The sequence below is a fragment of the Mytilus trossulus genome, chromosome 6 (assembly GCF_036588685.1).
Source record: "Mytilus trossulus isolate FHL-02 chromosome 6, PNRI_Mtr1.1.1.hap1, whole genome shotgun sequence".
NCBI classification, from domain to species: Eukaryota; Metazoa; Mollusca; class Bivalvia; order Mytilida; family Mytilidae; genus Mytilus; species Mytilus trossulus.
The window spans coordinates 88178017-88205315 of NC_086378.1; the positions used below are offsets into that span (position 1 = coordinate 88178017).

The 27299-nt window shown below is 33.2% G+C and overlaps 3 protein-coding genes across 3 annotated transcripts; all 3 read right to left on the reverse strand.

The window, feature by feature from the left end:
• Positions 1-5171: 5171 nt before the first annotated feature.
• LOC134723100 (adhesion G-protein coupled receptor D1-like) lies at positions 5172-15717 on the reverse strand. The gene is made up of 11 exons (XM_063586740.1): positions 15666-15717; positions 15068-15114; positions 14487-14590; positions 13564-13663; positions 13096-13188; positions 11865-11989; positions 11444-11510; positions 10293-10378; positions 8756-8882; positions 8219-8406; positions 5172-5379 (listed from the first exon to the last, which is right to left on the reverse strand). Exons 2-11 carry the CDS (start codon positions 15107-15109, stop codon positions 5232-5234), a joined length of 1080 nt encoding a protein of 359 aa, XP_063442810.1. The 5' UTR covers positions 15110-15114; positions 15666-15717; the 3' UTR covers positions 5172-5231.
• Positions 15718-21286: 5569 nt separating this feature from the next.
• LOC134723101 (perlucin-like) lies at positions 21287-22663 on the reverse strand. The gene is made up of 3 exons (XM_063586741.1): positions 22642-22663; positions 22133-22312; positions 21287-21513 (listed from the first exon to the last, which is right to left on the reverse strand). Exons 1-3 carry the CDS (start codon positions 22661-22663, stop codon positions 21287-21289), a joined length of 429 nt encoding a protein of 142 aa, XP_063442811.1.
• On the reverse strand, positions 22614-26635 carry LOC134723102 (ectin-like). The gene is made up of 3 exons (XM_063586742.1): positions 26478-26635; positions 23371-23582; positions 22614-22948 (listed from the first exon to the last, which is right to left on the reverse strand). The coding sequence occupies exons 1-3, from the start codon at positions 26633-26635 to the stop codon at positions 22779-22781; spliced, it is 540 nt and encodes a 179-aa protein (XP_063442812.1). The 3' UTR covers positions 22614-22778.
• Positions 26636-27299: the final 664 nt, after the last annotated feature.

The following is a 27299-nucleotide window of genomic DNA, read 5'->3' on the forward strand; positions in this document are numbered from 1 at the left end:
ACAATTATTGACTGCTGTATCCTTATTGTTGTTATTTTTACCTATTGTTTACATGTCTCTTTGTTTTTTTTCACACAACGTTGTCAAAATAATTGAATTTTATGCGACTTTCATACAAGTGAGAGATTTAGCTAATTTTTTTTATGCCTGTACCAAGTCATGTATGTGACAGTTGTTATCCATTTGTTTGATGTGTTTGGGCTTTTGATTTTGCCATTTGATTACTTACTTTCGTTTTGAATTTTCCTTCGAGTTCAGTATTTTTGTGATTTTAATTCATACAGAAGCATAGGCAATATTAAGCATTTGCCAACTTTGTTCACAGAATAACACTAGACATAAAAGACAAATGCATCGTCACGGTGGAATGACCCAAACTCCTATTGAAACACTATATCTATTTCTATTACAGATTATTTTTTTCTGAATCATCAATTTTTATTCAATTATTTCTCTTGTAACAAACTTCATTCTGTATTCAAAAAACAGAATTACTACTCAATGCCGTCTCATATACCATATACCACAAATACTTCGTATTGGTCTCATATACCATATACCACAAATACTTCGTATTGATGAAATTGTAAATGACATATACTGCTAAACAGTATGAAGAAAACAATACACTCATAAATAAAGTGCAAAGCCACACGACAACGCCGCTGCTGAACCAAAGAAAGGGACAATATGTAAAAAAGGAGTAATAATTTAATTTTTGAAAAAATATACTAAAGACCCAAATTTTGTGAAACTAACATTCTGTCCGAAAACGAGTCCTTAACGTAACCGTCTTTTGCTGTCTCCGACCTCCAACTTCCATGCCTTTTGAAAAAGTCTATCAGAAATACCAAAATTACAAGCTGCAGAAGCTCCACTAGACCTTAGACTGTGAAGGCCAAAAGATTTTATATTTGGCACAATCGGAAAAAATGTTTCTATAAATAGCTCTCGCATTCTTGTGTAAGAAAGAGGTTTGTTTTCTTTTCGGAACACATAATTTTCCTTGGTTTTTGTCAAATTCTGAAATACGAAAACATCAGTATCAAGTGGATTATTGCTCCATTCTAAAAAACTCTCCAAGTTCTTCACAGGACATAATTTATTCCCGGTTCTCGCAATGATTATTCGATCACCATCTCTGTAAATATCCGTTTTACTTTTCTGTATGAATACTGACATGTGACTTAGAAAAAATTGAATATCACAGGTTTTCAAATTCAGCAATTCAGAAACACGTAAAAAAACAGAATAAGATAACAAACAAGCAGAAATAGTACGCTGGTTGTAAAGGTTATTTTCACAATATAACCTGTCGAACATCTGTGAAAGCATATCTGGAGTGATCGGTTCTTTCTTTTTAATCGGAACAGATAGACGTCTCTTAGCTCCTTCAAGAATATTTTTCACTAAATCAGAATCTGTAGGAGAAATAACGCTAATAATTTTATGTGCCCATCTAATACTATAAAACGCTTGATTGATAGGACTGGGCGTACGATTTTGTTGCACTAAACATGCTAAATATATAGCCACATGTATTGGTTTGGCCGGTAAAATAAATTCACTAGATATTCCATTAGATAAAGCCCATTTTTTCCATCTCAAAAAAACATAATAATAATTTTGAACGGTGTTGTTAGATTTACTTTCGGTTAACAGATCAGGAAGTAAATGGGTTTTCTCAATCAAAGTATCAGGTAATTCCAACAGATCGCTTTGGAAAGCCCGCAAAAACATATGTAAAAATAAAAATCACATTAAAACATAATGTACAAAGCACATACAATTTGTATATAAACAATTTCACAATCTAATGTTCACATAACTCGTCTCGCATTTCACTTAAGATTAAACCACCACCACAGCCCCTCAGGCCTACTGTAACATTACCGCCACCAACTCAAGAACTGTTATATCAGTTGTTAAAAAGGTTCAAAATCAAGTCTCAAAGCCAACACCCTGAAGGGTAAATCAATATTTCCAAATACTGATATATTCCCTTTACCAGAAGTATAGAATTTCTTGTTAGTAGGTACATCTATACAGCCTTTCACCTCTTTAATGAACCCTTCCCGACTTCCATAAAGGTAAAACAAGTGTCCCATGAGCAAAACATTGCCTCATGTAACTTATTACTTTAGACACTAAACATACAGGTGGTACAAACCAACCATTGGCACCTTGTCAGTTAATAGTGAATGCATCGATACCAATCGAGTTCACCGTCCAATAACGGGAATAAAATACCGTTAACTTATGATTGTCATCATTTGCAAACCAGTCTATCTCATGAGGTCCCCATAGGGAATCTACATACATAAATAACTGTTCGTCAATACCCCAATCGTCATAATCAATAATACGACTGATGAAGTCCGCTTTCTCATTCAAGGTTCTAGGAACCCAAACTACATCGATAGATATATTATGTATCAAACAATTCTCAAAAATGCACATAGTAATATCCTGTAACTCAGGTTTCATACTACCTTTTTCCACAATAGTTACTACATTCTGGTTATCACTGAAACATTAAATTCGTTTATCTTTTAATACATTGATCATAGATAATAGAATATTTCTAACAGCATTTAGCTCTTTCCACGTAGAACTCTTTGAAGCCTCACATTCGGACCACATACCATGTGCTATTTTAAAAGGTGTTTCTACAACATAGCCACCATATCCTGTATTGCTTGCATCACTATAAACTACAGATTGACATGACACATCTGAAGAAAACTTTTTAACATTTACGTGTTCTAAATTTTCTCTCCAAAATTTAATTTGTATCAAGCTTTCTGTTGATAAAACAATACAACTATTCCACGATGTTTAGACATGATATAAGCAACGTTACCAATGACGTATGACATGGACACTATTTGTCCCACTAAAGAGGCAACCAATCGTGCATGGACTTTGCCATGTTTAGATACATAATATTCAACGTCAGCAATAGTTTTTAAAACCTTTTGAACTCTTTCGTTCGGAATGGTTATAGTGCCACGGTTTGTGTCAATTGAATAACCCAAAAATACCAAAAGTTTCATAGGTGACCATTTAGATTTTTCATTTTTAGGAACAAATCCACTCTGAATTAAATCTGGTCTCACTTGATTGGACATAGTTTTGCAAGTTTCTTCGTCCGTATGAGTGCCTAAACCATCATCTAGGTACATTAAAACTTGTTTACCTTCACCCCTCCACTTTTTTATAAGTGGTCTTGTGATCTTAGTAAATATATAACATGCTGACGAAAGTCCAAAAGGGAGAACCAAAAACTTATACCATTTTTCGGTGTTTTCATGCCTCCAGGAAAATCCTAAAAATTCTGTATGTGGCATAAAAATATTAACATGGTGATATGCCGACACAATATCAAACTGGAAACAAAAAGAATTGTTTGTGATAAACTGCATGGCTATATCGAACATCTTCAAATTTTACACTTGATTTCCAAAGATGTTTGTTAACATGACGGAGGTCTAAAATAAGGCGTTTTTTCCTACCGTCCGACGCTGAAACTGTAAGAGGATTTACAACACGAGGTTGAAATTCACATTCCTCAATCAAACCCCTTATAAGAAGATCATGTATAGCTTCGGTAACAAACTCGCTATGGATGATTGCCGATCGATTGTTTTTTAAGCATATAGAAGGAGGGGTACTGTAAAAAGGAATTTTGTAACCATTCAAAATAGTATCTAAAATATAATCATAACAACCAATATTTTTCCAAAAAGAATAGTGACTTTGAAGCCTGTCCTTCACAATAATATGTGCCTGTCCCTGTTTATACTCGTAGTAATCATTAGTGAGATTATCCGAGTCACTTATCGAAGATACTTTAGTTGTATTATTTTCAATTAAATAATCTATGCTACAATTATACTCATCTTTTATAAAGTCTGTACTATTTCGATTTTGGCTGGATAGGTCTGGGATTGAAGGGACACTGGCTTCTCCAGTGCTGGAACGATCCACAACCATAACATGCACCTTGTCTATTTTGTCGTTGAAATCCGCTCGTGCTGGGTTGATTTTGATACAAGGCTTGACCATTGTACCATGACTGGGGTTCACGAAAGGGCTGATATTTTGTGTGGAAAGTATCAACAAATTGAGAAGGAGTACTAGGAGCAGAATAATTAGCCTTCTTAGAAGCAGACTTTTTTCCTTTTGCATTACGTTTACGTATCGCCCTACTCTCAGCTTTATTAATTTTGTTCTCATCGTCGGAGTTACTGGCCACTGGATTACTTTCATATTGCCTAACAGTCTCCCAACCCCCTACACTACTATCGGCAATCTTAACAAGTTTATTTCGTCTTTTAATCTTGTCAATTACTTCAGTAATAGTTTCCCGTGCGTAGTCGGTCTTTGAATTATCAATGGCCCAAATAGCTTGTGTCAGGTCTTCTGAAAATTCAGTATTTAGTAGAAATTGAACCTTATTTCCCTCATATTTCCAAATATATTGAGATTCAGTTTTTAACTTTTTAACCTGGGAAGCAACTGCAACAGTAGACCCGTGAACTTCGTGTCTTAATTCGGAAATGTCTTTCCTAAGTTTTTCGTTAAAATCACCCTGGGTTTTAACAGCTTTCATAACGTCTCTAAGAGACACCTTCTGTTCTGGGGTTTCCCTCTCTTCAGGGTCCGACATTACAAAAAATTTACCAACTTACTTAAGAATTAAACTTTAGATAAATGTGTGTTGACGGTTCGGCGCTGTCGTGCTGAATGACCAAAACCCCCGTTTTGGCGGGAAAAATGACCGTGCGATAAGCACGACACCTACATACATCATGAACAAACAAGAGAAAATAATTTCACTCTTATTCACTACGTTCAAACGAAAGAAATTATATATATATTTAATTGATATGACATGCACATTACAAATAAAAAAAAAACAAAAAAAAACCAAACACATGCATGTGCTCTGCAAATAAATCAAAACATTCATATACGAGTAGTATAGAGTTTACAATATTTAGTTTTCAATACAAGTCACAACAATCGATGTATATATGTAATGCATATGTAATGTATACGTATACATTGTATCTCATTGGCAATCGTACCAATAAATTATTTATTGTTTTCTAACTACAAAACTGAGATAATGTCAATTCTTTTCTGGAAGAATTATCAAAAGCAAGTATACATCGTGATATGTTTTTAGTTATTTGTTTTGTTGGTGCTGACCGGTGTTGAAGTATTCAGTTGTCACTCATTTTTCGGCCGGATGAACGTCTTCTTCTATGCTGTAATTGATTTTGCTGAACCTCAAGTTGATGTCCAAACTTCTCAGTTTTGGTCACGACTTCAGATCTGCGACGATTCATCTTTACTCCGTTGTCTGAATGTCTGAAAGAAAACAAAAGATCAATATAAGTTGGTCTTATTCGTTTGATCTTGACCAGTTGGCACATACTCAAAAATCCCTTGTGAAAATAAACCTGAATCAGCAGGAGGATAGTTCCCATATCTTGTTGGACATTTGATATATTGCCTTTCCTCGTTTATGACTATCATCTTGCTGAATTCGTAAAAATACTTTCCGAATGTTGGTTCCCCAATGCTCTTAGCTTCATTCTATATTTTTAACTCTGATTTGAGCATCACTAATGAGTCTTTTTAAGAAGAAACGCGCTTCTGGTATATACAATTACAAGCCTGCTAAATCTTTGAGTTTTTTAAACTATACTTCAACTTGGAGTCATGAGTGAGCACGATATCTCTATATTAATTATTAAATACCGCACATCACTCTATTTTAGATGAATGTTTGAATCTTCTAGTGGATCAGGAACTGCTCCAAGTGAGTTCACGTGTAACAAGAGGGTTTGGGTTTCTCAGTAATATGTTTCGGTATAATGTGTATTGCGGACTGTTCGCTCTTCGTCACATTTTGGTGGACATTTTTCAGATGTATAATTTTAAATGCCTCGTCTAAGAATTAGTTCACAGTCGTATTGAGTCTTCCATTCGTTTATTTAATTCAGTCTTTCCCTCCTTTTGAGCAGTTCGTTTTAAGCATATTACTTTTATGATGAGATTAAACGTGTATAATGAATGCGTAATGTTAAAATGCAGAAAAACAAAGGTGAATGGAGGTAGCAATGTATAGTGTCTCATTATGACGAAAGTTGGCAGGGACTCAAATGCAATAAATGCTCCAACAGGAAACGTAATTCTGGTCTGTGTAATTACCCAATGACTCCATCCGAAAAATGAACCACTTTGCATACAAAGACCGGGCTGAAATAGATATGGTTTGGTTGCAGTAAAGGGTTTTTATTAAATAAATTGATCACACCTTTGAAAAACAGATGTGTAGATATTATGATATCTAATGAATAATTTGTGTATTAAGTACCTCAATTCAATATCATATTACACTGTCATAAATTTAGGATTAAGTGTTCAGTGACACTTATTTAAAATACATTGTAATTCATCAGTGGTCAAAACGCGTAAGTATACATTGCTTTTTCCATTTGAATTTTGTTTTTCTGCATTGTGACATTGAGGGTTGTTTGTCAAATTTTAATTAAGGTAAGTACCAATGTGAATGGAATTTGTCTTTAAAAGAAAAAAAATAGTCTCTAAAAATATTAAACGATGATTTGATGAGGGTGGCCATGAAGGCACACATGGACTGTCGCTTTAAGAAAAGGGATTGTGAAGTGGATTATAAACGAATTCATACTCAAGAACAACAAGTGTACTAAGTTTTAAGTTGATTGGACTTCAGCTTCATCAAAAACTACCTTGACTAAAAACTTTAACCTGAAGTGGGGCGAACGGACGCACAGAAGAACGAACGGGCGGACAGATGGACGAACGAAAGAACGAACGAACGAACGGACGAACGGAGGCACAGACCAGAAAAGATAATGCCCCTCTACCATCATAGGAGGGGCATAAACATAAAATAACTTAAAAAACGATTAAGGGAACATTGACTCAATAAGATATATATAAAGTAAGAATGTTAAATAAAGAAGATGAATAAAAAGGGTTAAGCAATATGTGAGTTTACGATAGAATGTCAAGTGAAAAGCAAAGCAATGTGCGAGTAAGTTGAAAATCAAAAGCTCAAACATATCAACTGTCATATTCCTGACTTGTTACAGACACTTTTTGATGTATAAAATGAGTGATTAAACCTGGTTTTACAGCAAGCTAAACCTATCACATGCATGAAAGTCTCATTACATTCCATTATATTGAAAACAAAGTGTGAGCAAAGCAAACAGATATAAAGGGTAAAAATATCAAGAATATGGAGAACATCATTTTTCTTTTGATAATGATATAAACTTAATCACTATAAAAACACAAAAATATGACAACAACGAATTAAAAAACATATAGAAAAAAGCACACAAGCAAAACCGAAAGACAAAAAGACAAAATTTACCTTACCACAATAACGCAATGACTGGATGTGAATGTACCGAGCAACATCAAATGGATATTACAGAAACAAAAGACTAAACAGTAAAATTAATAATTCAAAAACACCAATAAATGAATACTACAACACGTAATTGAGAAGATAAACAACGTCAGTACCCATAATCCATACTTCAAGACAATTGTGCATTATTTCTGAAGTTGAAGTATCAATAAGGTCTTGGTATCTTCCGATGAACTTTTATTTTTAGAAAGAGGAGGAGATGTTCTTTGTTATAACCCTGGTACATCAAATTTTTACTCAGACACTACTTGATGACGCTTTATAATAGATATAGGAAGATGTGGTGTGAGTGCCAATGATACAACTCTCCATCCAAATAACAATTTAAAAAGTAAACCTGAGTTTCTGAGTAGCAGCTACAAGCTATTGAATACTGAATTAGTTGGCGTGTTCAGATTGATTTTAGGTAGCCGAAAACAATTGTTAGAATTTTGCCTTTAAAAGCTTAAACACTAATAGTGTAAAAATAAATGAATCATAACTCCCTCGCTTTATTTCATTCTGTTTTGAAGTTTCCCTGGAGTTCGGTAATTTTGTACTTTTTTCCCAAACTATCTGATATTCTTTTAACTTTTGATTATGAAGATCTAAACATGTACCAGGAAAATCTTGTATAGAAATAGAATACGATATTAAGATATTTTTTTTTTATAGAAATATATTCCCCCCCCAAAAAAAAAAGATACAGCCAACTAATCTATACTAACACTACATACCTACCCGGAGGATGGATGGTCTAGTCGTGAATGGTTTCTTTCACTGTGTTCAAATACATTAGATGTCCTTGTGTAATCCTCGCTGTAATCTACAGACACGGATGCGTCAGGGTCACGCGGTTTCATCTTCACGCATAGAACTTTCCTTACTTGATTGTTAGTAAGAACATGACAGAAGAAAAGTAGCATTCCCTGTAAGGAAGATTCATAAGAAAAATAAAAATTACCGCCATATTAATAAATTTCAGAAGACAACACAGTACAATTTCAATCAAAACTTTGTGAGAATTTCTATATAAAACATTTCGTCGAAATTATTAAATTCATTTCAATTGTTTCTCCAAATCTGCGAATAAAAGTGCTAGTTATAAATATTCTAAAGCAATCTATAATAAAGGTGACATAGACTTCAAAACCATCTAACAGGATGGAACTATAGATACATATAGTTGAAATGTTTCTTAAATGAAGGATCATTTTTATAAATCTATCTAGAAGTCATCTTATATAAAGATATGTCAGACATGAAATATATTCCTACCTGTGTTGATGCCAGGAATACGAATACATAGGCCATGACCTTAGGAGAACCAAAGGTCACGATGAAACCAAGAGTCCATGTTAGTCCTAAAACACTCAACAACGACACTCCAGTTAAACACTGCTGCCTATGAATAATATACACACTCATTATCTCCAAAAGATACACATGTACAAAAAGAGGGACGAAAGATACCAAAGGGACAGTCAAACTCATAAATCTCTTTATATCAGTATATTAGTGTAATCAATAATATATTAAAATATACAATTCATTGATATAATTGATTCAGAGATTTTTGTTTAAAATATACGCAACTTAAGTTGTTAGCTAGTAACATTAACACTATTTAATTTAGATTTTCACTTTTCTGACTATTCGTTAAGGGAATCATTACACAGATCTTTACAACCCATTCAATTCTTCTTTTGTTTTGCATATAAGAAATATGTGATAAACAAAACCACAATCCTTAATTAAATTCTATTGATAGACACTGTCTTTAACGCAGCTATAGCATCAATAATTCCAATAAAGTTATCCTCCTTTTAAAAAATATGCATACGCCACCATGATTTAGTTGACTATTATAGAACATCAGTGTTACATGCAGATGTCAACATATATGTTCTACTTGTAAAGTTACCAAATCCCATCTATTTTCGCCGAATGTGACATTTCAAAATGTAATGTATCACCGAATTTGTACCTGCTGAGCAATATTGTTGATAGTAGTTAGTTATCAAAGGTACCAGGATTATGATTTAGTATGCCATACCCGCTTTTAGTCTACACAATACTCATTAGTGACGCTCATATCAAAATAGTTATGAAGCCAAATAAGTACAAAGTTGAAGCGAAGTTGAACAGTTCCACAATTTACCCAGGTTTTTAATGAGGTTCATTTATTGTGCGCAATATTTTGTTTTGGTTGTTTGCGTTTTCGTCGTGTTTATGCCATTGAATTGATTAATAGACTGATTGGTGTTAAATGCCACTTTCAACACTCTTATATCAGGTCTATAAACAGGAAATCTCTGTTTAACAAAAAACAGCTAGGACATATTAATCTCAGGTCTATAAATAGTAAAATCACAGAAAAACTCCGAAGAAAATTCAAAACGGAAATTCCCTAATCAAATGGCAAAATTAAAAGCTCAATCATGTCAAACGAATGGACATCAACTGTCATATTCATAACTTGGTACAGCCATTTTCTTATGTAAAAAATATTGGATTGAACCTGGTTTTTATTATATGGACATAGATGCATGAACAAAACAAGACATACTAGGCAAAAATGTCCAAACTACAGCAGCCAACATTATGTTTTAATCTTAATCACTGACAAAACAAAACGAATATGTAACAAAGAAGCACAAAATGGCATATAGACCGAGCACGGAATATCTGAACTATGTATAAGAAATAGCTTTGGCATATTTATCTCAACTTCACCAGCGGAAATAAACCTTACTATATAAGAAACGAAGCGCATTTGTTATGAATGTTAAATAGATATTTCACTCATACTCACTTTATTATATTAGGGAGACTTTCTCCCCGTTTAATGTCAAGTGAGAAACGTGTAGCCATCATTAGCAGAAAAACACACCAATTGATCTAAATGTAAAAAGAAGAATTACAATTAAATAGTTGAATAAGTTATGTAGAATACATTGTATATTAATCTGAGATCTTTTTTTTTACGTTAAAGAGTCTATACAAAAATACTAGTGGCAAAAAAGAAATGCTTTTTAGTTAACTTTATTGAATTCACAAGCACCTATGACGAAATTTTCAGTACATACAGAGCATTATATTTTACATTTTATTCATAATCTAAAATATTTTGTCAAAATTAAAATGTTGTCATCTACGTTTAAAGTTTTACTTTTCATTTTACTTTTAAAATGTTTAACCCAGCTATTCACATTGGCCTGACCCAGTCATAAAGGGGTTCCAACCATTTGCCCACATTCTAACATAAAAAGGAGCGTTCCTACCCCCGGAACCAACACCCCTGGATCCCCCACTGGGACACTAACATTTACATCATTTATATACCATAGTTTTTTAACGTCCGTTATTGTCAACGTATGATTGAATTAGTGAATAGATTCCAAAAGCTTAGAATGTAATTGACTGGTTACTCCATATATTAATATTCTACTACTTCTCTGCCAATCAAGCAAATTTACTAAGGATTTAGAGGAGACTTGCCGGTTATGCCCCTAAATAGGATTCGATGCCTCTCTTGAATATAACATGCAAGTGTTTTGAACGAAAAAGGCCTCATAAATTGTACTGATGTACGGAGGAACTCGAAAGTGGTCTATTGTCAGTACAGTTCTGGCATGATTCATAACATGTTCTTTCCAGTAAATTCTCTGTTGGTAAATTGTTGAATTATTTAACAAACTTAAGTTCCATCTCCCTCAGTAAATGACGACCTAAGACGAGTTGGGCATTATTTAGGTTTCTTTTTAGTAATAATACTCCTCACGTTTACAGGTCTCATACATCCTAGTCTTTCAAATTTTGAAGGTTGGATCATTCCCAGTGGAGGTGAATCCACTTAATTTTTTAGTTTTTCATATTATTTGTGTGTTGTGTAAATGACCTGTGTAATTCTATGTAATTGTGACTGTATATATTTTGTTTTATAATAAAAGATTTAGTACTTACAATTTGTATCATCATCACCGGACCAAGAAAAGCCCATCTGGTTCCGTGCTCCGTAGGTAACCAGCATCTACAAACAACCGAAACATACTGTTAAATATAAAACTTATCTATAATTTATAGAATTAAAACAAATGATAACCCGGAAGAACTGTATTATGATTAACTTAAATCAAGGTGTAAGTTAAAGGATAACTGAACATCTGAAGTACACTAAAAAATTTAAAATGTTACCTTTTTTCTAATCATCACTTGATTCAAAGCAAAAGTCCGGGTACTTTTGATAATACACCGGTTGTCGAGGTTATTCACAGGCCCAGCCTATTTGGACAAACATATCCGAATTAATTCACACCATGTGATAGTTTATTAGCCAATAGATTAATGCAATTATACTATGAAGTATAAACAAAAATTAACTTACAAAGAACCTTTTCCAAAGTCTCCTCCTCGCAGCGAGACTGTCAATAAAGATATTATTAATGGCGCTCCCCAGCACATAAAAACAATCACTGGGCGTTTCTTCTTGATATCTCCAAAATTTTTCAACTGAAAACAATAATTTGTAAGTATATGAATGTAGGTTGAAAACAAACTTTTTACTTGTTTTTTTATATAGATTAGACCGTTGGTTTTTCCGTTTGAATGGTTTTACACTAGTAATTTTTGGGCTCTTTATAACTTGCTGTTCGGTGTGAGCCAAGGCTCCGTGTTTAAGGCCGTACATTGACCTATAATAATTTACTTTTATAAATTGTTCTTTGGATGGAGAGTTGTCTCATTGGCACTCACACCACATCTTCCTATATCTATATGATTACAAAACTCCAATGTTTCAGTGTTATCTGTCATTGGATAAATCAGCAATATGTTGGAAATAGAAGTAGTAGCTTGGTTTTGAATGTTATGCTGATATTATTTCTAATGATTAGCTTTGCTTGTTTTAAAAGTTTCGATCTATCTATCATCGTTTTCAAGGTAAAGTACTCAAAACTGCCAATAGTAAAAATCGTGATTACGAGTAAATAATTGATATACTGACGATTCGGCAGTGGTGAATTATTTGAATATATTATTTTATTGTATAGCAATATAATATTTCCCACAGAACGTAACCAAAAATTAGCATGCAATAAATTATAATATTGCCCTAGTGCAATAAATCTTCAAAATTCATGACGTCATCAACGTTAAAATCTTAGTTTAAACCAATTTTTGCTTTCAAATAGCATTTTGCTATACAATAAAAGGGTTATTGCATGAATATTGGGGAATATTGTCCCTCGTAGAACATATATTGCACTCACAAGCTCGTGCAATATAAAATTCTACTCGGGACAATATTCCCCAATATTCATGCAATAACCCTATATTATTGATACGTTTAGCTCTTCACTTCAAAATCTATGCATTTTCATATAGATAAAACCGTTGGTTTTCCCGTTTGAATGGTTTTACAATAAGTATGTTTGGGGGCCTTTATAGCTTGCTGTTCGGTGTAAGACAAGGCTTTGTGTTGAAGGCCGGTCCTTGACCTAAAATGGTTTACTTTTAGAAATTGTTACTTGGATGGAGCGTTGTCTCATTGGCACTCATGTCACATCTTCATATATCTATTGTTTATCTATTTTCATGGAAGTTTATAATTGTATTACCTTAGAGCATAGATGAATCCCATATGAGAAAGAACAGAAGTGGACAACAAGAAACAAATACTGTATAACAACTGTGGCGGATGTACACATCCCCTAAAAATAGAAAATATAAAATGTCAATTTGATAAATCATATATAAGCAAACTAAAGCAACAACACAAAACGCTTATCTAGTAAACGGGAGCCAGCTGAAGCCCGCCTCTGCGTAATATTCTCGTTATGTTGAAAACATATCGGTGGGTTTCTGCTGTTTTCTGCTCTTTGGTTTGATTGTTGTCTCTTTTACACATCCGAATTGCCATTCTCAATTTTAATAACACTTTGCTTTAAATCATATATTTTTTTATAAACCTAACTTTTATTGTAAAATATATTGCAATCGAATAACATTTATAAAACTCAGATTTCAATATTAACGTTACAAAATATGAGAAAGACAGACATTTACATATTTTGTTAACATTTTACCTTTTCGGGATATGCATTTTCTGCTGCTATGAACGCCAGTTGTGATGTCACCAAACTGATGCAAAGATTTGTTAATATGAACGTGCTGTCATTTCCTACACTACAATTATAAACACAGATTATCAAGGCCTCAATTTGACTTTAAGATTGTAAACAGCAATAAAAACATTGCTACTGCTAATGCATACAACAGTTATCAAAGGTACATATAAAAGGTTGATGTCTAAAATTATTTCTCAACATGCTTTTCGTTGTCATCATATTTGCGATAAGATAACTTAACCCAAATATTTTTCGCAAGCATTACGAGTAGAAAAATAACGTGAATATAAAAAGCCGAGTTTGTGTTGCCCAGTCTATAAGTTTGTTTGTGTTTTTTTGTACTGCTGTTTGTGTTTTGCACAAACTGGTCGTTTCTTGAAAGAAATATCATCAACGTGAGACTCAGAAAATCGTGATAATAAATCGTTGCAGACTAGAAAGTAAAAAATGATTAAAACTACCCGGATTATAAGTTGGTATACAGCAAAAATATCTGTTTTTTCTAGTGTTTTACTTTGACCATTTGATGCATTATGTTTATGTCTCACTTAGAATTGATTTTCAAAGTTTTTTCGTAGGAAACATACTTTGGAAAACATTTACTACTTATGAAATCGAATGTGTTTGGAAACTGAATTATTATTATATTTTTATGTCTTTTGACAATAAGAGTTTTTTGTCACGAAAACAACTGTTATCATTTCTCTTCCTAATGTTTCATAGTTTTAGTTTTCAACGTCTGTTTTCCGTGGAAGTACTGGATATTTTGTACCCATTCAAGAATGATTATGTAATCAACTTGTAATTCATAACTTTAAGCATGCAACCTGGAGTAACACTTTGAATGAACTTCAATTGAATTTGAATTTCTAACTACTTACGGAAGAAAGCATATCAAGCATAACGACAGCATAGTACCAACGAATGAAAATCCACACCCGGTTACTGTTAACTTTATTAGATTAGCATTGTCACCATCAGTCACCTAGATGGATTACAAACATTTAATTACTTTGTTTTTTGATAATAATGGAAATACAATACTTTTACTGACAAAAATGCTTCAAAAATAATTTTGGCTAAGTCTTTGACTGAACATAGATCAGATTTACAAGAAAGATACGTTATTTGTACAAACACAATTATATTGATAGAAACTAGTCGGTGCATATTCACCCTGTGGATTTTTTGTTATACTTTTCTGTTATTATTTAGATATAGGAAGATGTGGTGTGAGTGCCAATGAGACAACGCTCCATCCAAATAACAATTTCAAAAAAAAAGTAAATCATTATAGGTCAATGTATACAAATTATTTTACACATTTTTACACATTTTTAGGTATAATAAAGTGAGTGAAATGTTATATGCAATAAAAGGCAAAAGCAAAGTCTGGAAACAGGCAGAGATTATTCTCAGTCGGAGTTATTTAAAACAAACTTGAATTGAATTATATACTCACTGTTTTATTCCCCAGTTCCATCAAAAATAAGTAGTTTGCCATCTTTGCTAATGAAAAGAGAAAAATGTCATTTGAAATTTTGAATAAACAGAAAATCATATTCAATAATGGAAAGAAGATAAACATCAAACTTTAAACTTGCTAAGAAACAGAAAACACAAAGAAAGAGAAAATATTTAAAAAAGAAAGGAATACAAAACCATTTAAGGTACACAATCGACATTAAGTCTAAATAAAACAGACATCACCGTGGCCAATAGAAAAACGACAAGAAGACAAACAACGATAACAAAACACTTCACAGAAAAACAATGCTTGAGCAACACGAACCCCAACAAAAACCAGCGTCAACTCAGGTGCTCCAGAATGGTAAACCATTACTTTATCATATTTAACTCCCAAATGTTATATACTTATATTTTGATTCATCTTTTTTGGCATGCTATTTGTTTTCGAATTAAATGAAAGAGAAACATAATAGTAAATAAGTCCGCTAATAATATAAAAGCTCAATGTTTCTAAAAAATACAATAAACGAGTAAATGAATAAAAACTGATAAAACTTTTTTTATGTCGCAATATGAAAAAATCCACATACCTTCTTTTACTTCTCCTGTTCGTTTTAGATGCAAATACGAACTGCCATCCAGGAAAACATGAGTATGATGGAAAAGAAGTAAAACGCATTATTTTTTATCCTATTACTTGGGTGCGGAAAATTCTCTATTAAATCGTATTATTTCTAAGTAATTACCAACAGATATGTATTAAATCGTAAAGAAATTTTAATTAATATTTGACATGCGAGGTATCTATTGCAAAAGAAGCTCAGTATGACTTTTTGATTGTGTACTGCCGTAGTACGTTGATCTGGTGTTGTTTTCTTCCTTGTCCAATTTTCAAATCGTGGAATTTTGTTTTCATTGCAGTCATATCAAAGCTTCTTACTTTCCTACTATATTTCAAAGATAACAACATGGATTCTTATTTGAACAGCCTGCAGAGCAAAATGAAAATCCTCTTAGATAGTTTTGCTCTATGAAGGAAGTCTCTATGGTTAAAAAAAAGCTTTTAGGAAGCGATGTATTCATGATATGCACCTACCAGCTTAAATCGAAGCACATAATCTATAGTGAAGAAAAGAGAGAAAAAAAATTTAGAATGGTTCACCCATCCTTTCATTATGTAAACTTAAAAAAAGTTAATATAGGCATACATCTCTTTTAATCTTAACCCTTGTCGTGCGGGGGCCGTAATATTACGGCTGTACCCAGAATACCGTTATTTTGGCATCAATGGCGCTCCATACATGTAGAGGTCATCGTAATACCATTTAATTCGTAGTGATCCGTAGTGTATGCACGTTTCCTCAATCTGAAACTATTCATGTCATGTTTCTCACTTTAAATATTCAGTTTGAGCTTAAATACGAACTTCAAAATTTGATATCGGACAAAATTGTTTTTTTTTTTTAGGGGTGGGCTTACCTTCAAGGTCTTAATCACGGCATAGAGTTCAGAGGACTGAAACCTTGACAAATACCGTTAACATAAAGGCAAATAACGACTGGTCGTGTTTATTATCAAAATACGCCGAGGAAACGACTACTTCCGGTTGCAAGTCCAGTTAAAGTTCAAAATTGGAAAAATCCCGAATTTTGTGAATTTTGGTGCAAATGACCTTCTTTACACTGATAAACCCAGATCAGTTTCACTCCGACCTAACAACTGTTCTGATAAAAGTGTTCACTGGTGTCCATTCTACATGTAAACTACAGATGGATGCATCTTTTAGCATCTCTCGGACTTACAGGTCGAGAAAAAGAACGAAAAAACGTCAAAATTGACGCTTTTTGTACCTGAGGACCAACTTTGATTGCCAATGAGACAACTATCCACAAAAGACCAAAACGACACAAACATTAACATTTATAGGTCACCGTACGGCCTTCAACAATGAGCAAAGCCCATACCGCATAGTCAGCTATAAAAGGCCCCGATAAGACAATGTAAAAAAATTCAAACGAGAAAACTAAGGCCTTATTTATGTAAAAAAAATGAACGAAAAACAAATATGTAACACATAAACAAACGACAACCACTGAATTACAGACTCCTGACTTGGGACAGGCACATACATAAATAATGTGGCGGGGTTAAACATGTTAGCGGAATCCCAACCCTCCCCCTAACCTGGGACAGTGGTATAACAGTACAACATAAGAACGAACTATAAAAATCAGTTGAAAAAGGCTTAACTCATTAGATAGACAAAAAATACAAGTGGACGTGGCCGGGTACTTATACACCCCGACACAAAAAGACACAATGAGCAGATCTGAGAGTACTCGCAGTTATCTAACAGCTAGTTCAAAGCCACTAACAACTAATAAAAAAAGTCATGCCTCTAAGACTACAAACTCAATCCGTACACATCCAACATACAATGGATTTAGTGTAAAGACGTCATAAACAGCCGGAGAAAAACATGACCTTGTACAATGCCAAGTAACAGGTATCGACAGATTGTAGATCCATGAAAATGTATATGTATATAACATACTAGTAATATTTAGTTAGCTTTTAATCTACTAACAACAAAATCAATATTTTTACCAATAAAAACAATATTTAATGATCTTATTACAGTGTTGAATAGGTAACCTTTTAGAATACGTTTAATTAAAGAAGCAACAAGTTTACATTGATAATTTCTAAATTTCCGGGCACGGTTAACAACATTTCCGTAAAAATGAGGATGTGCTATCCCGTTTGAAATAAGTTTTCTACAGGTACAACCAAACTTCAAAACCAAATCTTTATATCTATGGATAAATTTAGTAAAGGTTTTAAGTAATTTATGGTAACGATATTCCTGGTTTAATAATTTACCAGTAATACATAGGTTGCGTTCGTTAAAATCAAAAACGTCACAACAGACACGGCCATAGCGAACAAGTTGTGAAATACAAACACCGTAAGATGGAACATGACCATCTAAAAATGGAAAATTAACAATAGGGAACGAAAAATCGTCTCTTTTCTCGTAAATTTTAGTGTGTAGTTTCCCTTTAAAACCGAAATATCTAAATCCAGGAAAGGACAGTTATTACTGAATACATTTGATTTATTTAAAGTATAAGTTCCTTGAGACAAATTTCAGCAGTATGTTGAGAAAATTCTTGATTATTTAACGAAAAATATCATCAAGATAACGGTAAGTGTTGTTGAATTTATCAATTAAATGCAATTTTGACGGGTCTTTACTGAGTTTAGTCATAAACTGTGATTCGTAACAGTACAAAAACAAGTCTGCTATTAAAGGGGCACACTTAGTGCCCATGGGGGAGTCCATTTATAGCTGCATATCAGTTATGAGTTGTGCTCAGTTGGAAGAATAAAGGCAACAGTAGTATACGGCTGTTCAAAACTCGTAAATCTAGGGACAAAAAAGAAAATCGGGGTATACAAACTGAAACTGAGGGAAACGCATCAAATATAAGAGGAGAACAACGACACAACATTAAAATGTAGCACACATAGAAACGGACTAAGCATTAGACAAAATCCGATGAGAATAAGAAATATAACATCAAAACTAAATACACGAATTTGGAAGGCCGAACGGCGACCGATAGATGATAATTTCCCTGTCATTTTTGTCTCTTATAAAGAGTTGTCTCGTTGAAAATTATACCCCATCTTCTTATTTTATGTATAATATCTGAGCGATGAACCAAATATCTTTATTGTTTGTGACGATATGGTGACCTCTTACTATATGCCTTTAACATATATGGTTACTGGGACATTTCACCAAACACTACATCATCTCCCCCTCCCCATAGTTTCCCCGACGATTAACAGTTGTGGGAGGTTTTATTATACGTATTCGTATAGTATATCATGTTTAACCTTTTCCGTTATCTACTCTTTTTCTTTGAAACGTAATGCAATTTGTAAATATCCCTGATTAATTTAAATACGGATAATTGACTCGTGTTGTGTACATAGAGTATTGATTCCTGATAGATCAGACTGAAAGTTAATTTATGATGTTAAATCTTTTGAGGGTTTCATTGATCAATATGTATTATATAGCTTTTAATAATTTTGAAAGGTATTACTTATGTGACATGTGTCAATATCTTGTTAGACCAGTATTTTATAAATGTGCTTTTCCTGGGTTTAATAACATGTTTTGTTATCGCTTAGGTTCAGTTTTTCATTGGTAAAAATTTATTAATGTCATCAAATTTTCGCGAAAAAGTCTAAATTAAATAAATAACAAAGCATGAGCTCAATCTATCCAAGGCTATGTAATGGTTATCTTTCTGATAATGTTTTACATCTCACCTCCTTTTAAAAAAAATAGCTGATTCATAGATCAAATTTATTCATTCACTGTATGTTCACTAGTTACACTATTGTTTCAGGTAAGAAGGAAGTTTGGCGCCTATTAAATAAAGGCAACAATAGTATACCGATGTTCAAAACTCATAAAACCATGGACAAAAAACAAAATCGGGGTTACAAACTAAAACCGAGGGAAACGCATTAAATATAAGAGGAGAACAAAGACATAACACTAAAATGTAACACACAAAGAAACGGACCGAGCATCAGACAAATTCCCACGAGATATAACAAATATAACATCAAAACCAAATACATCAATTTGGGATAGACAAGTACCGTGACACGTCTTATCGCAATGTGAATTTACACATTAAAAAAAAAAGAGAAAACAAACGACACAACTTTAAAATGTAATACACACAGAAACGAACAATAATATAGCAATGGTCATATTCCTGACTGGGTACAGGGCATTTTTAAAGCAAAAAATGGTGGGTTGAACCTGGTTTTAAAACGTTTAAACCAGTTGCATATGGTTGCAGATGTCGTTTCTCAGGAACCTGATGTTCAATGGTTGTCGTTTGTTGATTTGATTCATAAGTGTTTTTGAGATAAATAGCTCAGTTGTTTTTTCTGTTTGTATGATTTTACACTAGTCATTTTTGGGCCCGTTAGGCCCGTAATAGCTTGCTGTTCGGAGTGAGCAATGACTCCGTGGTGAATTTGTTCTTACTTTTGCAATTGTGACTGGGATGTAGAGTTATCTCATTGGCACTCATACCACATCTTTTGATACCTATTTGCTCTATAATAAATACATTCATTTCGTGTATATTTTTGTCTGGACGTCAGATAGTTCAGCATCAAGATTACCTTCGATAGTCATATAAGCCGATTAAATCAAAAATATAAATAGATAGCGACCACGTGTAATTGGAATTTATTTTCTAGGTCTGCTTGATTCATGAATTATTTGTAAAAAGTTTATAATTATAGGTCAAACTTTAACTTTTCAACACGCAACCTTGGCTCCTACCGAACAGCAAAAATTCAAACGGCAAAATCAAAAGCTCAAACACATAAAACGAATGGACAACAAATGTCATATTCCTGAAATGAACAGTGCCAACCCTAAACAAGATTACGTTAATAAAACATCAATCACAGGTAAATTTGAATATTTTAATTTTGTAGTTGGAAGCACGAAATTAAACATGTTTTACAAAATTGATAAATTTGTTGTTCATAGTACGAGTAAAGTGGTGAAAATTTATCGTCATACTAATTTATAAAATACATATCAAAGGTGGTACATTAAAAATAGTGAGACGAGAAATAACACAAAACAAATACAGATTGAGTTACAGTAATGCAATAAAAATTGTATCAACTGGTCAAATTAACATGAAAGTACAATTTAAGAGTACTCATTGTTTCTTAAAAATTAAAAAAAAAAAATAACAACAAAAAATCATGAATCAGAGAAAAAAATCTAACCTTATGATAAATGTGTATTATATACAGATAAAGCAATCTCTAAAAGGAAAATAAACGGGGATGTGTCCTTATACAGTGTACATCCCTAAAATCATTCGAAAAGAATGCAAATTCAATTATGTTTTCAATTTGTCGATGACATAATAGATGTGTATACCCATGCAAACGATACTCAAAGATCTTATTTCAACAATTTAATTCATTTCAATTCAAATTGAAGTGATGATATAGCATTTAAAAAATCTCCAAATCAGTCTAAAAAGAACATATGTTTAAGACAGTTACTCAATTTTCATACGTTAAAATGATTTTTTTTCAAACAAAAGATCAATCTGTTAACTATTAATTGGTATTCCTCAATTAATTATGAAAGTGTTACTGTGTCGGCTTCACATATAAATGGGGCTTCCACATTGCAATCGTCATCATCCCATTGATAGCTTTGATCTGGTACTACTTTAATACAGTTCTGATACTGCACTACATTTGAAGGCTCTCTGGGAGACCAGTTAGTCCATATGAGAGATGCTCCTACGCTTGTAGTAAATGTTCCATTGTGTCCCAGATCTATACCATCCATCCAAAAAGGAGCTGGGATCACAAATGACAAAGAAAATTAAATGTTTATTGCACATCAAGACAACAGTAGTATACCGCTGTTCGAAACTCATAAATCGATTGAGAGAAAAAAACATATCTGTAGATAAATCTACAAGTTAAACAGATGACTACTATAAAAGTTTGTATGTTGTCATTCTAATATGCAATCTTAAATAAATCTTACATTGTGAAAAGTGTATCTTTTACCCTTTAAACAGATATTAGTTTATATAAATAATGTTAATACGGTATCTTTTTAAGTACACATTGATACATAATCATTTTACATGTAAGGAACCTGAACCAGTGGTTGTCGTTTGTTGATGTGGTTCATAAATGTTTCTTGTTTCTTATATTTTTTTTATAGATTATACCGTTGGTTTTTAACATTTGAATGGTTTTACACTACTCGTTTTGGGAGATATTTATAGCTTACTGTTCGGTGTGAGACAAGACTCCGCGTTGAAGACCGTACTTTGACCTATACATGCTATAATGGTTTACTTTTACAAATTGTGTCTTCAATTGAGAGTAACTGTTGTCTCATTGGCACTTATACAACATTTGCTGATATCTACTTATTATGTATCTTTATTAATCATATGATTACCTGTATCAGTGGTTTCATTTATAATTGTCTTAAGAGCATTTGATGTCAAGTCACTGTCAATCAGAATCAATATATGACCATCAGTTTTACATGTATCCAGTGCATTTTGCCAGCTGTTTCCGACACGGTAGTATTTGAAGCACTTTCCGGATGCCGATGTGAAACCCCGGGGACAATTTACTGAAATGAAAATGAAATAATATCAGTTTGTTTTATATCACCACCATTCCTTTTTCAAAAATAATGTCTTCTCTGAAAAAAAAGCATTAGCATCACACAGCTTTAATAAATATATAAAAAGTAAAAACACAAAAATACTGAACTTCGAGGAAAATTCAAAATTAACTATAAACACGTCTTTGATCTTATCTTTTTTTTTGTAAGTTAATGTTTTTGTGAATAAAGAAAAAAAAACATAAACTATTATATATATATTGAACCAAATGTCTTTTGGATTTATTGTTTGCAATATGGATGCAAAATTTGACAAAACAATTCTTGTATAATACTATAATCTTGTATCATAGTCATGATCGATTCGGAAATCAAAACCTACATAGCAAAATCTTAAATAACTCGATAATAGTCCTATACGTTTACTCCATTAAGATATTTAAACGATAAATATTATTAGATTTTATTAATTTTAGATACCTTGACATTCGTCCAATGTGCATGTTTGTTGTTCCATGCTCTCTCCTTGACAGTCACTTCCGGTCGAGTTTGTACAATTCCGTGTTCTAGTTTGATTCCCTTGTCCACATTGGACGCTGCACTGAGACCAAATTGTCCACTCGCTCCAGTTACCGCTTACTCCTGAAAAAAATAGTTCAATTAAATGTATCGTTAAGCAGTTTTATTTTGTACTTCACAAAAAGTAAATAATGATTCCACATGTCACCCATAACGGCGTTATTGGCAAGTGAAATTAAGCTGGTACGCCAAATTCCTTATGTCATCACCATGTAAAGGAGGGTAATATCACATACAGTTCAATGAAACTTGACCCACTGTAAAATTTCCACATTACCATACGAACCATTGATCCAATTCTTTGTTTAAAAGCAGCAACTCATAGTGTCTGTCTCCTATTTTCCTTTGTCTTGCATAATCCTTTTAAGAATGCATTCGAGTTTTAAAGTCATTAGAACTAAATCACTAAATCCATATGGATATATCAAACTAATAAAATCACAATAATTAAAATAGGAAAACCCTTAAGCAATTAAAAAACAAACCATGACAACTTCCTTGGCAAGGTACGTCTTCTTGGCTCCAACGTTCACAGTCAGCACCACCTTGATGTGGAATAGGTTCTATACACGTTCTTCTCCTTGATGAGTTGCCGGTCTTTCCACAGTCGGCACTACAGTCACTCCATTCTGTCCAAACTGTCCATCCATCACCATCTGGAAATAATTGGAATGTATATAAACAGGTATTTTCAAAACTTAAAATTGAAGTATTGAATTAAGAGCTTAGCCTATTGTTTGTCTTCGACTGCATTATCAACTATGTACATTGTTTATAATATAATAATGATATGTGCATGACAACGTGTTTCTATTGATACATTGACACTTGTATTTATCTCGAGATTTAATTTAATTTCAAGATTTTATAAATTTAATTTTTTTATATACTTTCATATTTTTTTCAATTAAATTGTACGATTAATTTTTATAAACTGAAGAACAAATAGTGGACGATATTAGCAAGCGAAATCAAGGGCATTGTGCAAATGATAATACAAGCATGAAAATTAGCTCAAAGCATCATTATTATATACTGTTTAAGAAAAACTGCTGGATAATATTTTCAAAATAGCCACGGCCATTTTCTAAAATGGCTGAGTGTTTTTCAGTTGAAAAATGTTGATTTTTCTGGAAACTTTTCTTTGACGTTCTTTCTGTCGATGCCACTGCTGGCGGAGATTTATTTCCCCGAGGGTATCACAGGCCCAGTAGTCAGAACTATTTGTGCTATTTGTGCTGACATGAATTATCATTGATATTGTTAGATTTATAAATTAACTGTTTACAAAATATTGATTTTTTTCAAATACTCCGGCTTTTATAGATTACCTTAGCTGAATTTGGCAACACTTTTAGGAATTTTGGATCTCAATGCTCTTCAATTTCGTACTTTATTTGACTTTTTTTTTAAACCTTTTTGATTCGAGCGTCACTGAAGAGTCTTGTGTAGACGAAACGTGCATCTGGCGTATATAAAAAATTTAGTCCTGGTATCTATGATTGAGTTTATTTAGTATAAAAACAATTATCAGGTTTGGTGACTACCTTCCTCACTAGTGACATATATACTAAAATGAATATTTGACAAGGGTTTCCGCATGTGCGACAATGTAAATAATCAATCAAAACCATTTGAACTATTTAATATTATTTAGTGGTTTTGGATTTTTAATGATTTTATGAAGAGGTTTCATAACATTTTTAAAGGTTATGATATACGTGCGTTTAACAATTTTACGCTGCGATACGCATACTATTCATAGACATTAAGAGCAATCTGCATGCAATACCAGGGCACACTGGTATAAATCGTAGTTTATCTCATTACTCGTAAAAATCGAGGCCATTCTAGAGCTGTACAAGTGAGTGTAACTTCTATATGATTCCACTGTTTTAAAACACGCCCATTCAGTTGCAATGATCAGGTATTCGATGGATAAGGCGAAAAAAAGTGGTTAATCCCGGAGAAACATCAATTGCAACCACAGTTCAGCCACTTTTGGTAATGGCTAAGCAAATTCAGTGGAAATGGCCTAATTTGTACTGAGAAGATAAGTTTATCGTCATATTTGGTGGATTTCACATTGAAATGATTTATTATAACACTCTGGGTGATATATTGCCTAATAGTGGATGAACATGTGCCCTCACTGAAGCCGATATTGCAACACTTAGGTGGGGTTCGTGTTGTTTATTCTTTAGTTTTCTATGTTGTGTCATGTGTACTATTGTTTTTCTGTTTGTCTTTATCATTTTTAGCCATGGCGTTGTCAGTTTGTTTTAGATTTACGAGTTTGACTGTCCCTTTGGTATCTTTGGTCCCTCTTTTAGAACGGCAGATTGTTTTCGTGTATGCTCCAAAGAACATATTACTAGACACGCGCATAGGATAACTGCATGTGTTTTACTTGAATTTTTTCATAACTGTGAAGTTCAATGATTTGATAGACTAGTGTAAGGAAATAGACTCATCTCAACCACAGTTTAATTCATGGCATTCAATTATAGATTATGAACTTCTTGTGCTTTTGTTAGTATGCTCATTTCATTAGTCATATTTCGTACTTTACAAACAGTCCATTTAAAGCATGATATCGTATTTTTGAAGGTCTTTATCGTGTAAATTATGCTAGATCTTTAACGATCTATCGCCGATATATGGCGTCCCTTCCCGAACATCACCCACAGGTGACAATGGAATTTGAAAATGAAAATTTCATTGAACGTAGGACCATCATTTTTTTCTTATAGCACAATTGATCAGGCACAAAAAGAGAAAAATGCAATTGTGAAGGGCGATGTTGATATCATAGGTGAAACCGAAGATCCCCTTCAGACAAATGGATGTTAGCTGAACACGAAGTCAGTAGACTAAAAGATGAATTGGAAAGACTTATTGGTTTGAGTCATTCTACATCAGATAACAAAGACTCTACGAAAACACATAAGGATTTCTTTAAAAAATCTTCAAAGGCATTGTAAAGCGATGAACGGGTTAGGAAATCAATTTCTAGATGAGTCGTCAGATTTGTAAAAATGAATTACTGTATAAAAGAAATTGTTGATTGGGAAGCATGTAAGATTTTTATATACACTCCAAGATATTGGTCCAAACAATACGAAGATCTTTTGAAGCAAATGCAAAACGAAGGAGAACTTTCTTTTTATCACTAGATCTAAAAGAACAACTTCCTATTATGGCCGTAAAATGAAACTGGAAATGTTTTGTCAAAACCAAAGCTAGAGAACCTTAACAGTGATTGCGATATATTTGCTAGACTTTTCATTTCTTGTCACGGTAGACAGTTTAACTTGGGATATTCCTTTATTCATAACAACCAAACTGCTCCTCCGTCTTTGTCTGAGGACGTCAGTTATATTAAATTGCTGCAAATGGGTATAATTGAATCATTCTGCGATTTGCTGATCGAAATTCTGAAGCATGTATCGTTGGTTGGACAGCAATGTTTAATTCCAGGCCACCAAGTTTGGCAAAAATGTTTGATGATCATGCAAATGGTGTCATAATGCCTTACATAAAATCTTGCATCGATACGTATTCAAGAGTAGACCCTGTATTTGATGTTTACTAAATGAATAATTTATAGGCTGTGACAAGACAAAGGCAAGGTGCTTGTGCTAAACGGAAAGGTGTTGGTTCTGGTAGAACACCAAGGTTTTGGTTTTTCAAGTTTCTTGCCGACAGAATAGCTTCTTTAGAGACTAATAAAATGTGTATGTTACTCATGGTGAAAATATTCTTTGCAATATCAATAAGAATACTTCTCGGCTATCCCTTATAACCACGAAGAAGCAGATACATGAATGTTTGTCCATGTTCAGCATGATTATGAAAATTGTTGTAAAACGTAATTTGAGGTAGTACTGACACTGATGTAGTAGTATTAACAATTGCAGAACTTGCAAAATTAGATGGAACAAATTGTGGATAAGATATGGAAGGAGTAAAGACTGTTGATGGCCTCCTATACGTGACATATCAAATGCGTTTGGTCCTAAAGTTGCTGCTCTTCTTTTCTTCTATGCATTCATTGGCTGTGACACTTTGTCGAATTTTCGTGGAAAAGGGAAGAGGTCAGCTTGGTTGACATAGGAGGTATTTCCAGATGTAACAGAAGTTTTATTTTGCTTAAGAATGAAGAAAGACATGGACAGCATAAAAGCATTTGTTTGCAACATGTTTGACAGAGCAACATCAACATGTGCTGTTAACGAGGCGCGATCTAAATGGTTTGTCATAAAGCAGTGGCATTATGATGTAAAGGTTCTTTTCCGAAGCTCATCAAAAGAGAAGCATATCAAGGAGGACATGTTTGGGCTAAGCCTGATTCATGTATTGGACGGGGTTGGATAAAGGAAAAATCAATGACTGTTGAAAACCAAAATGGACT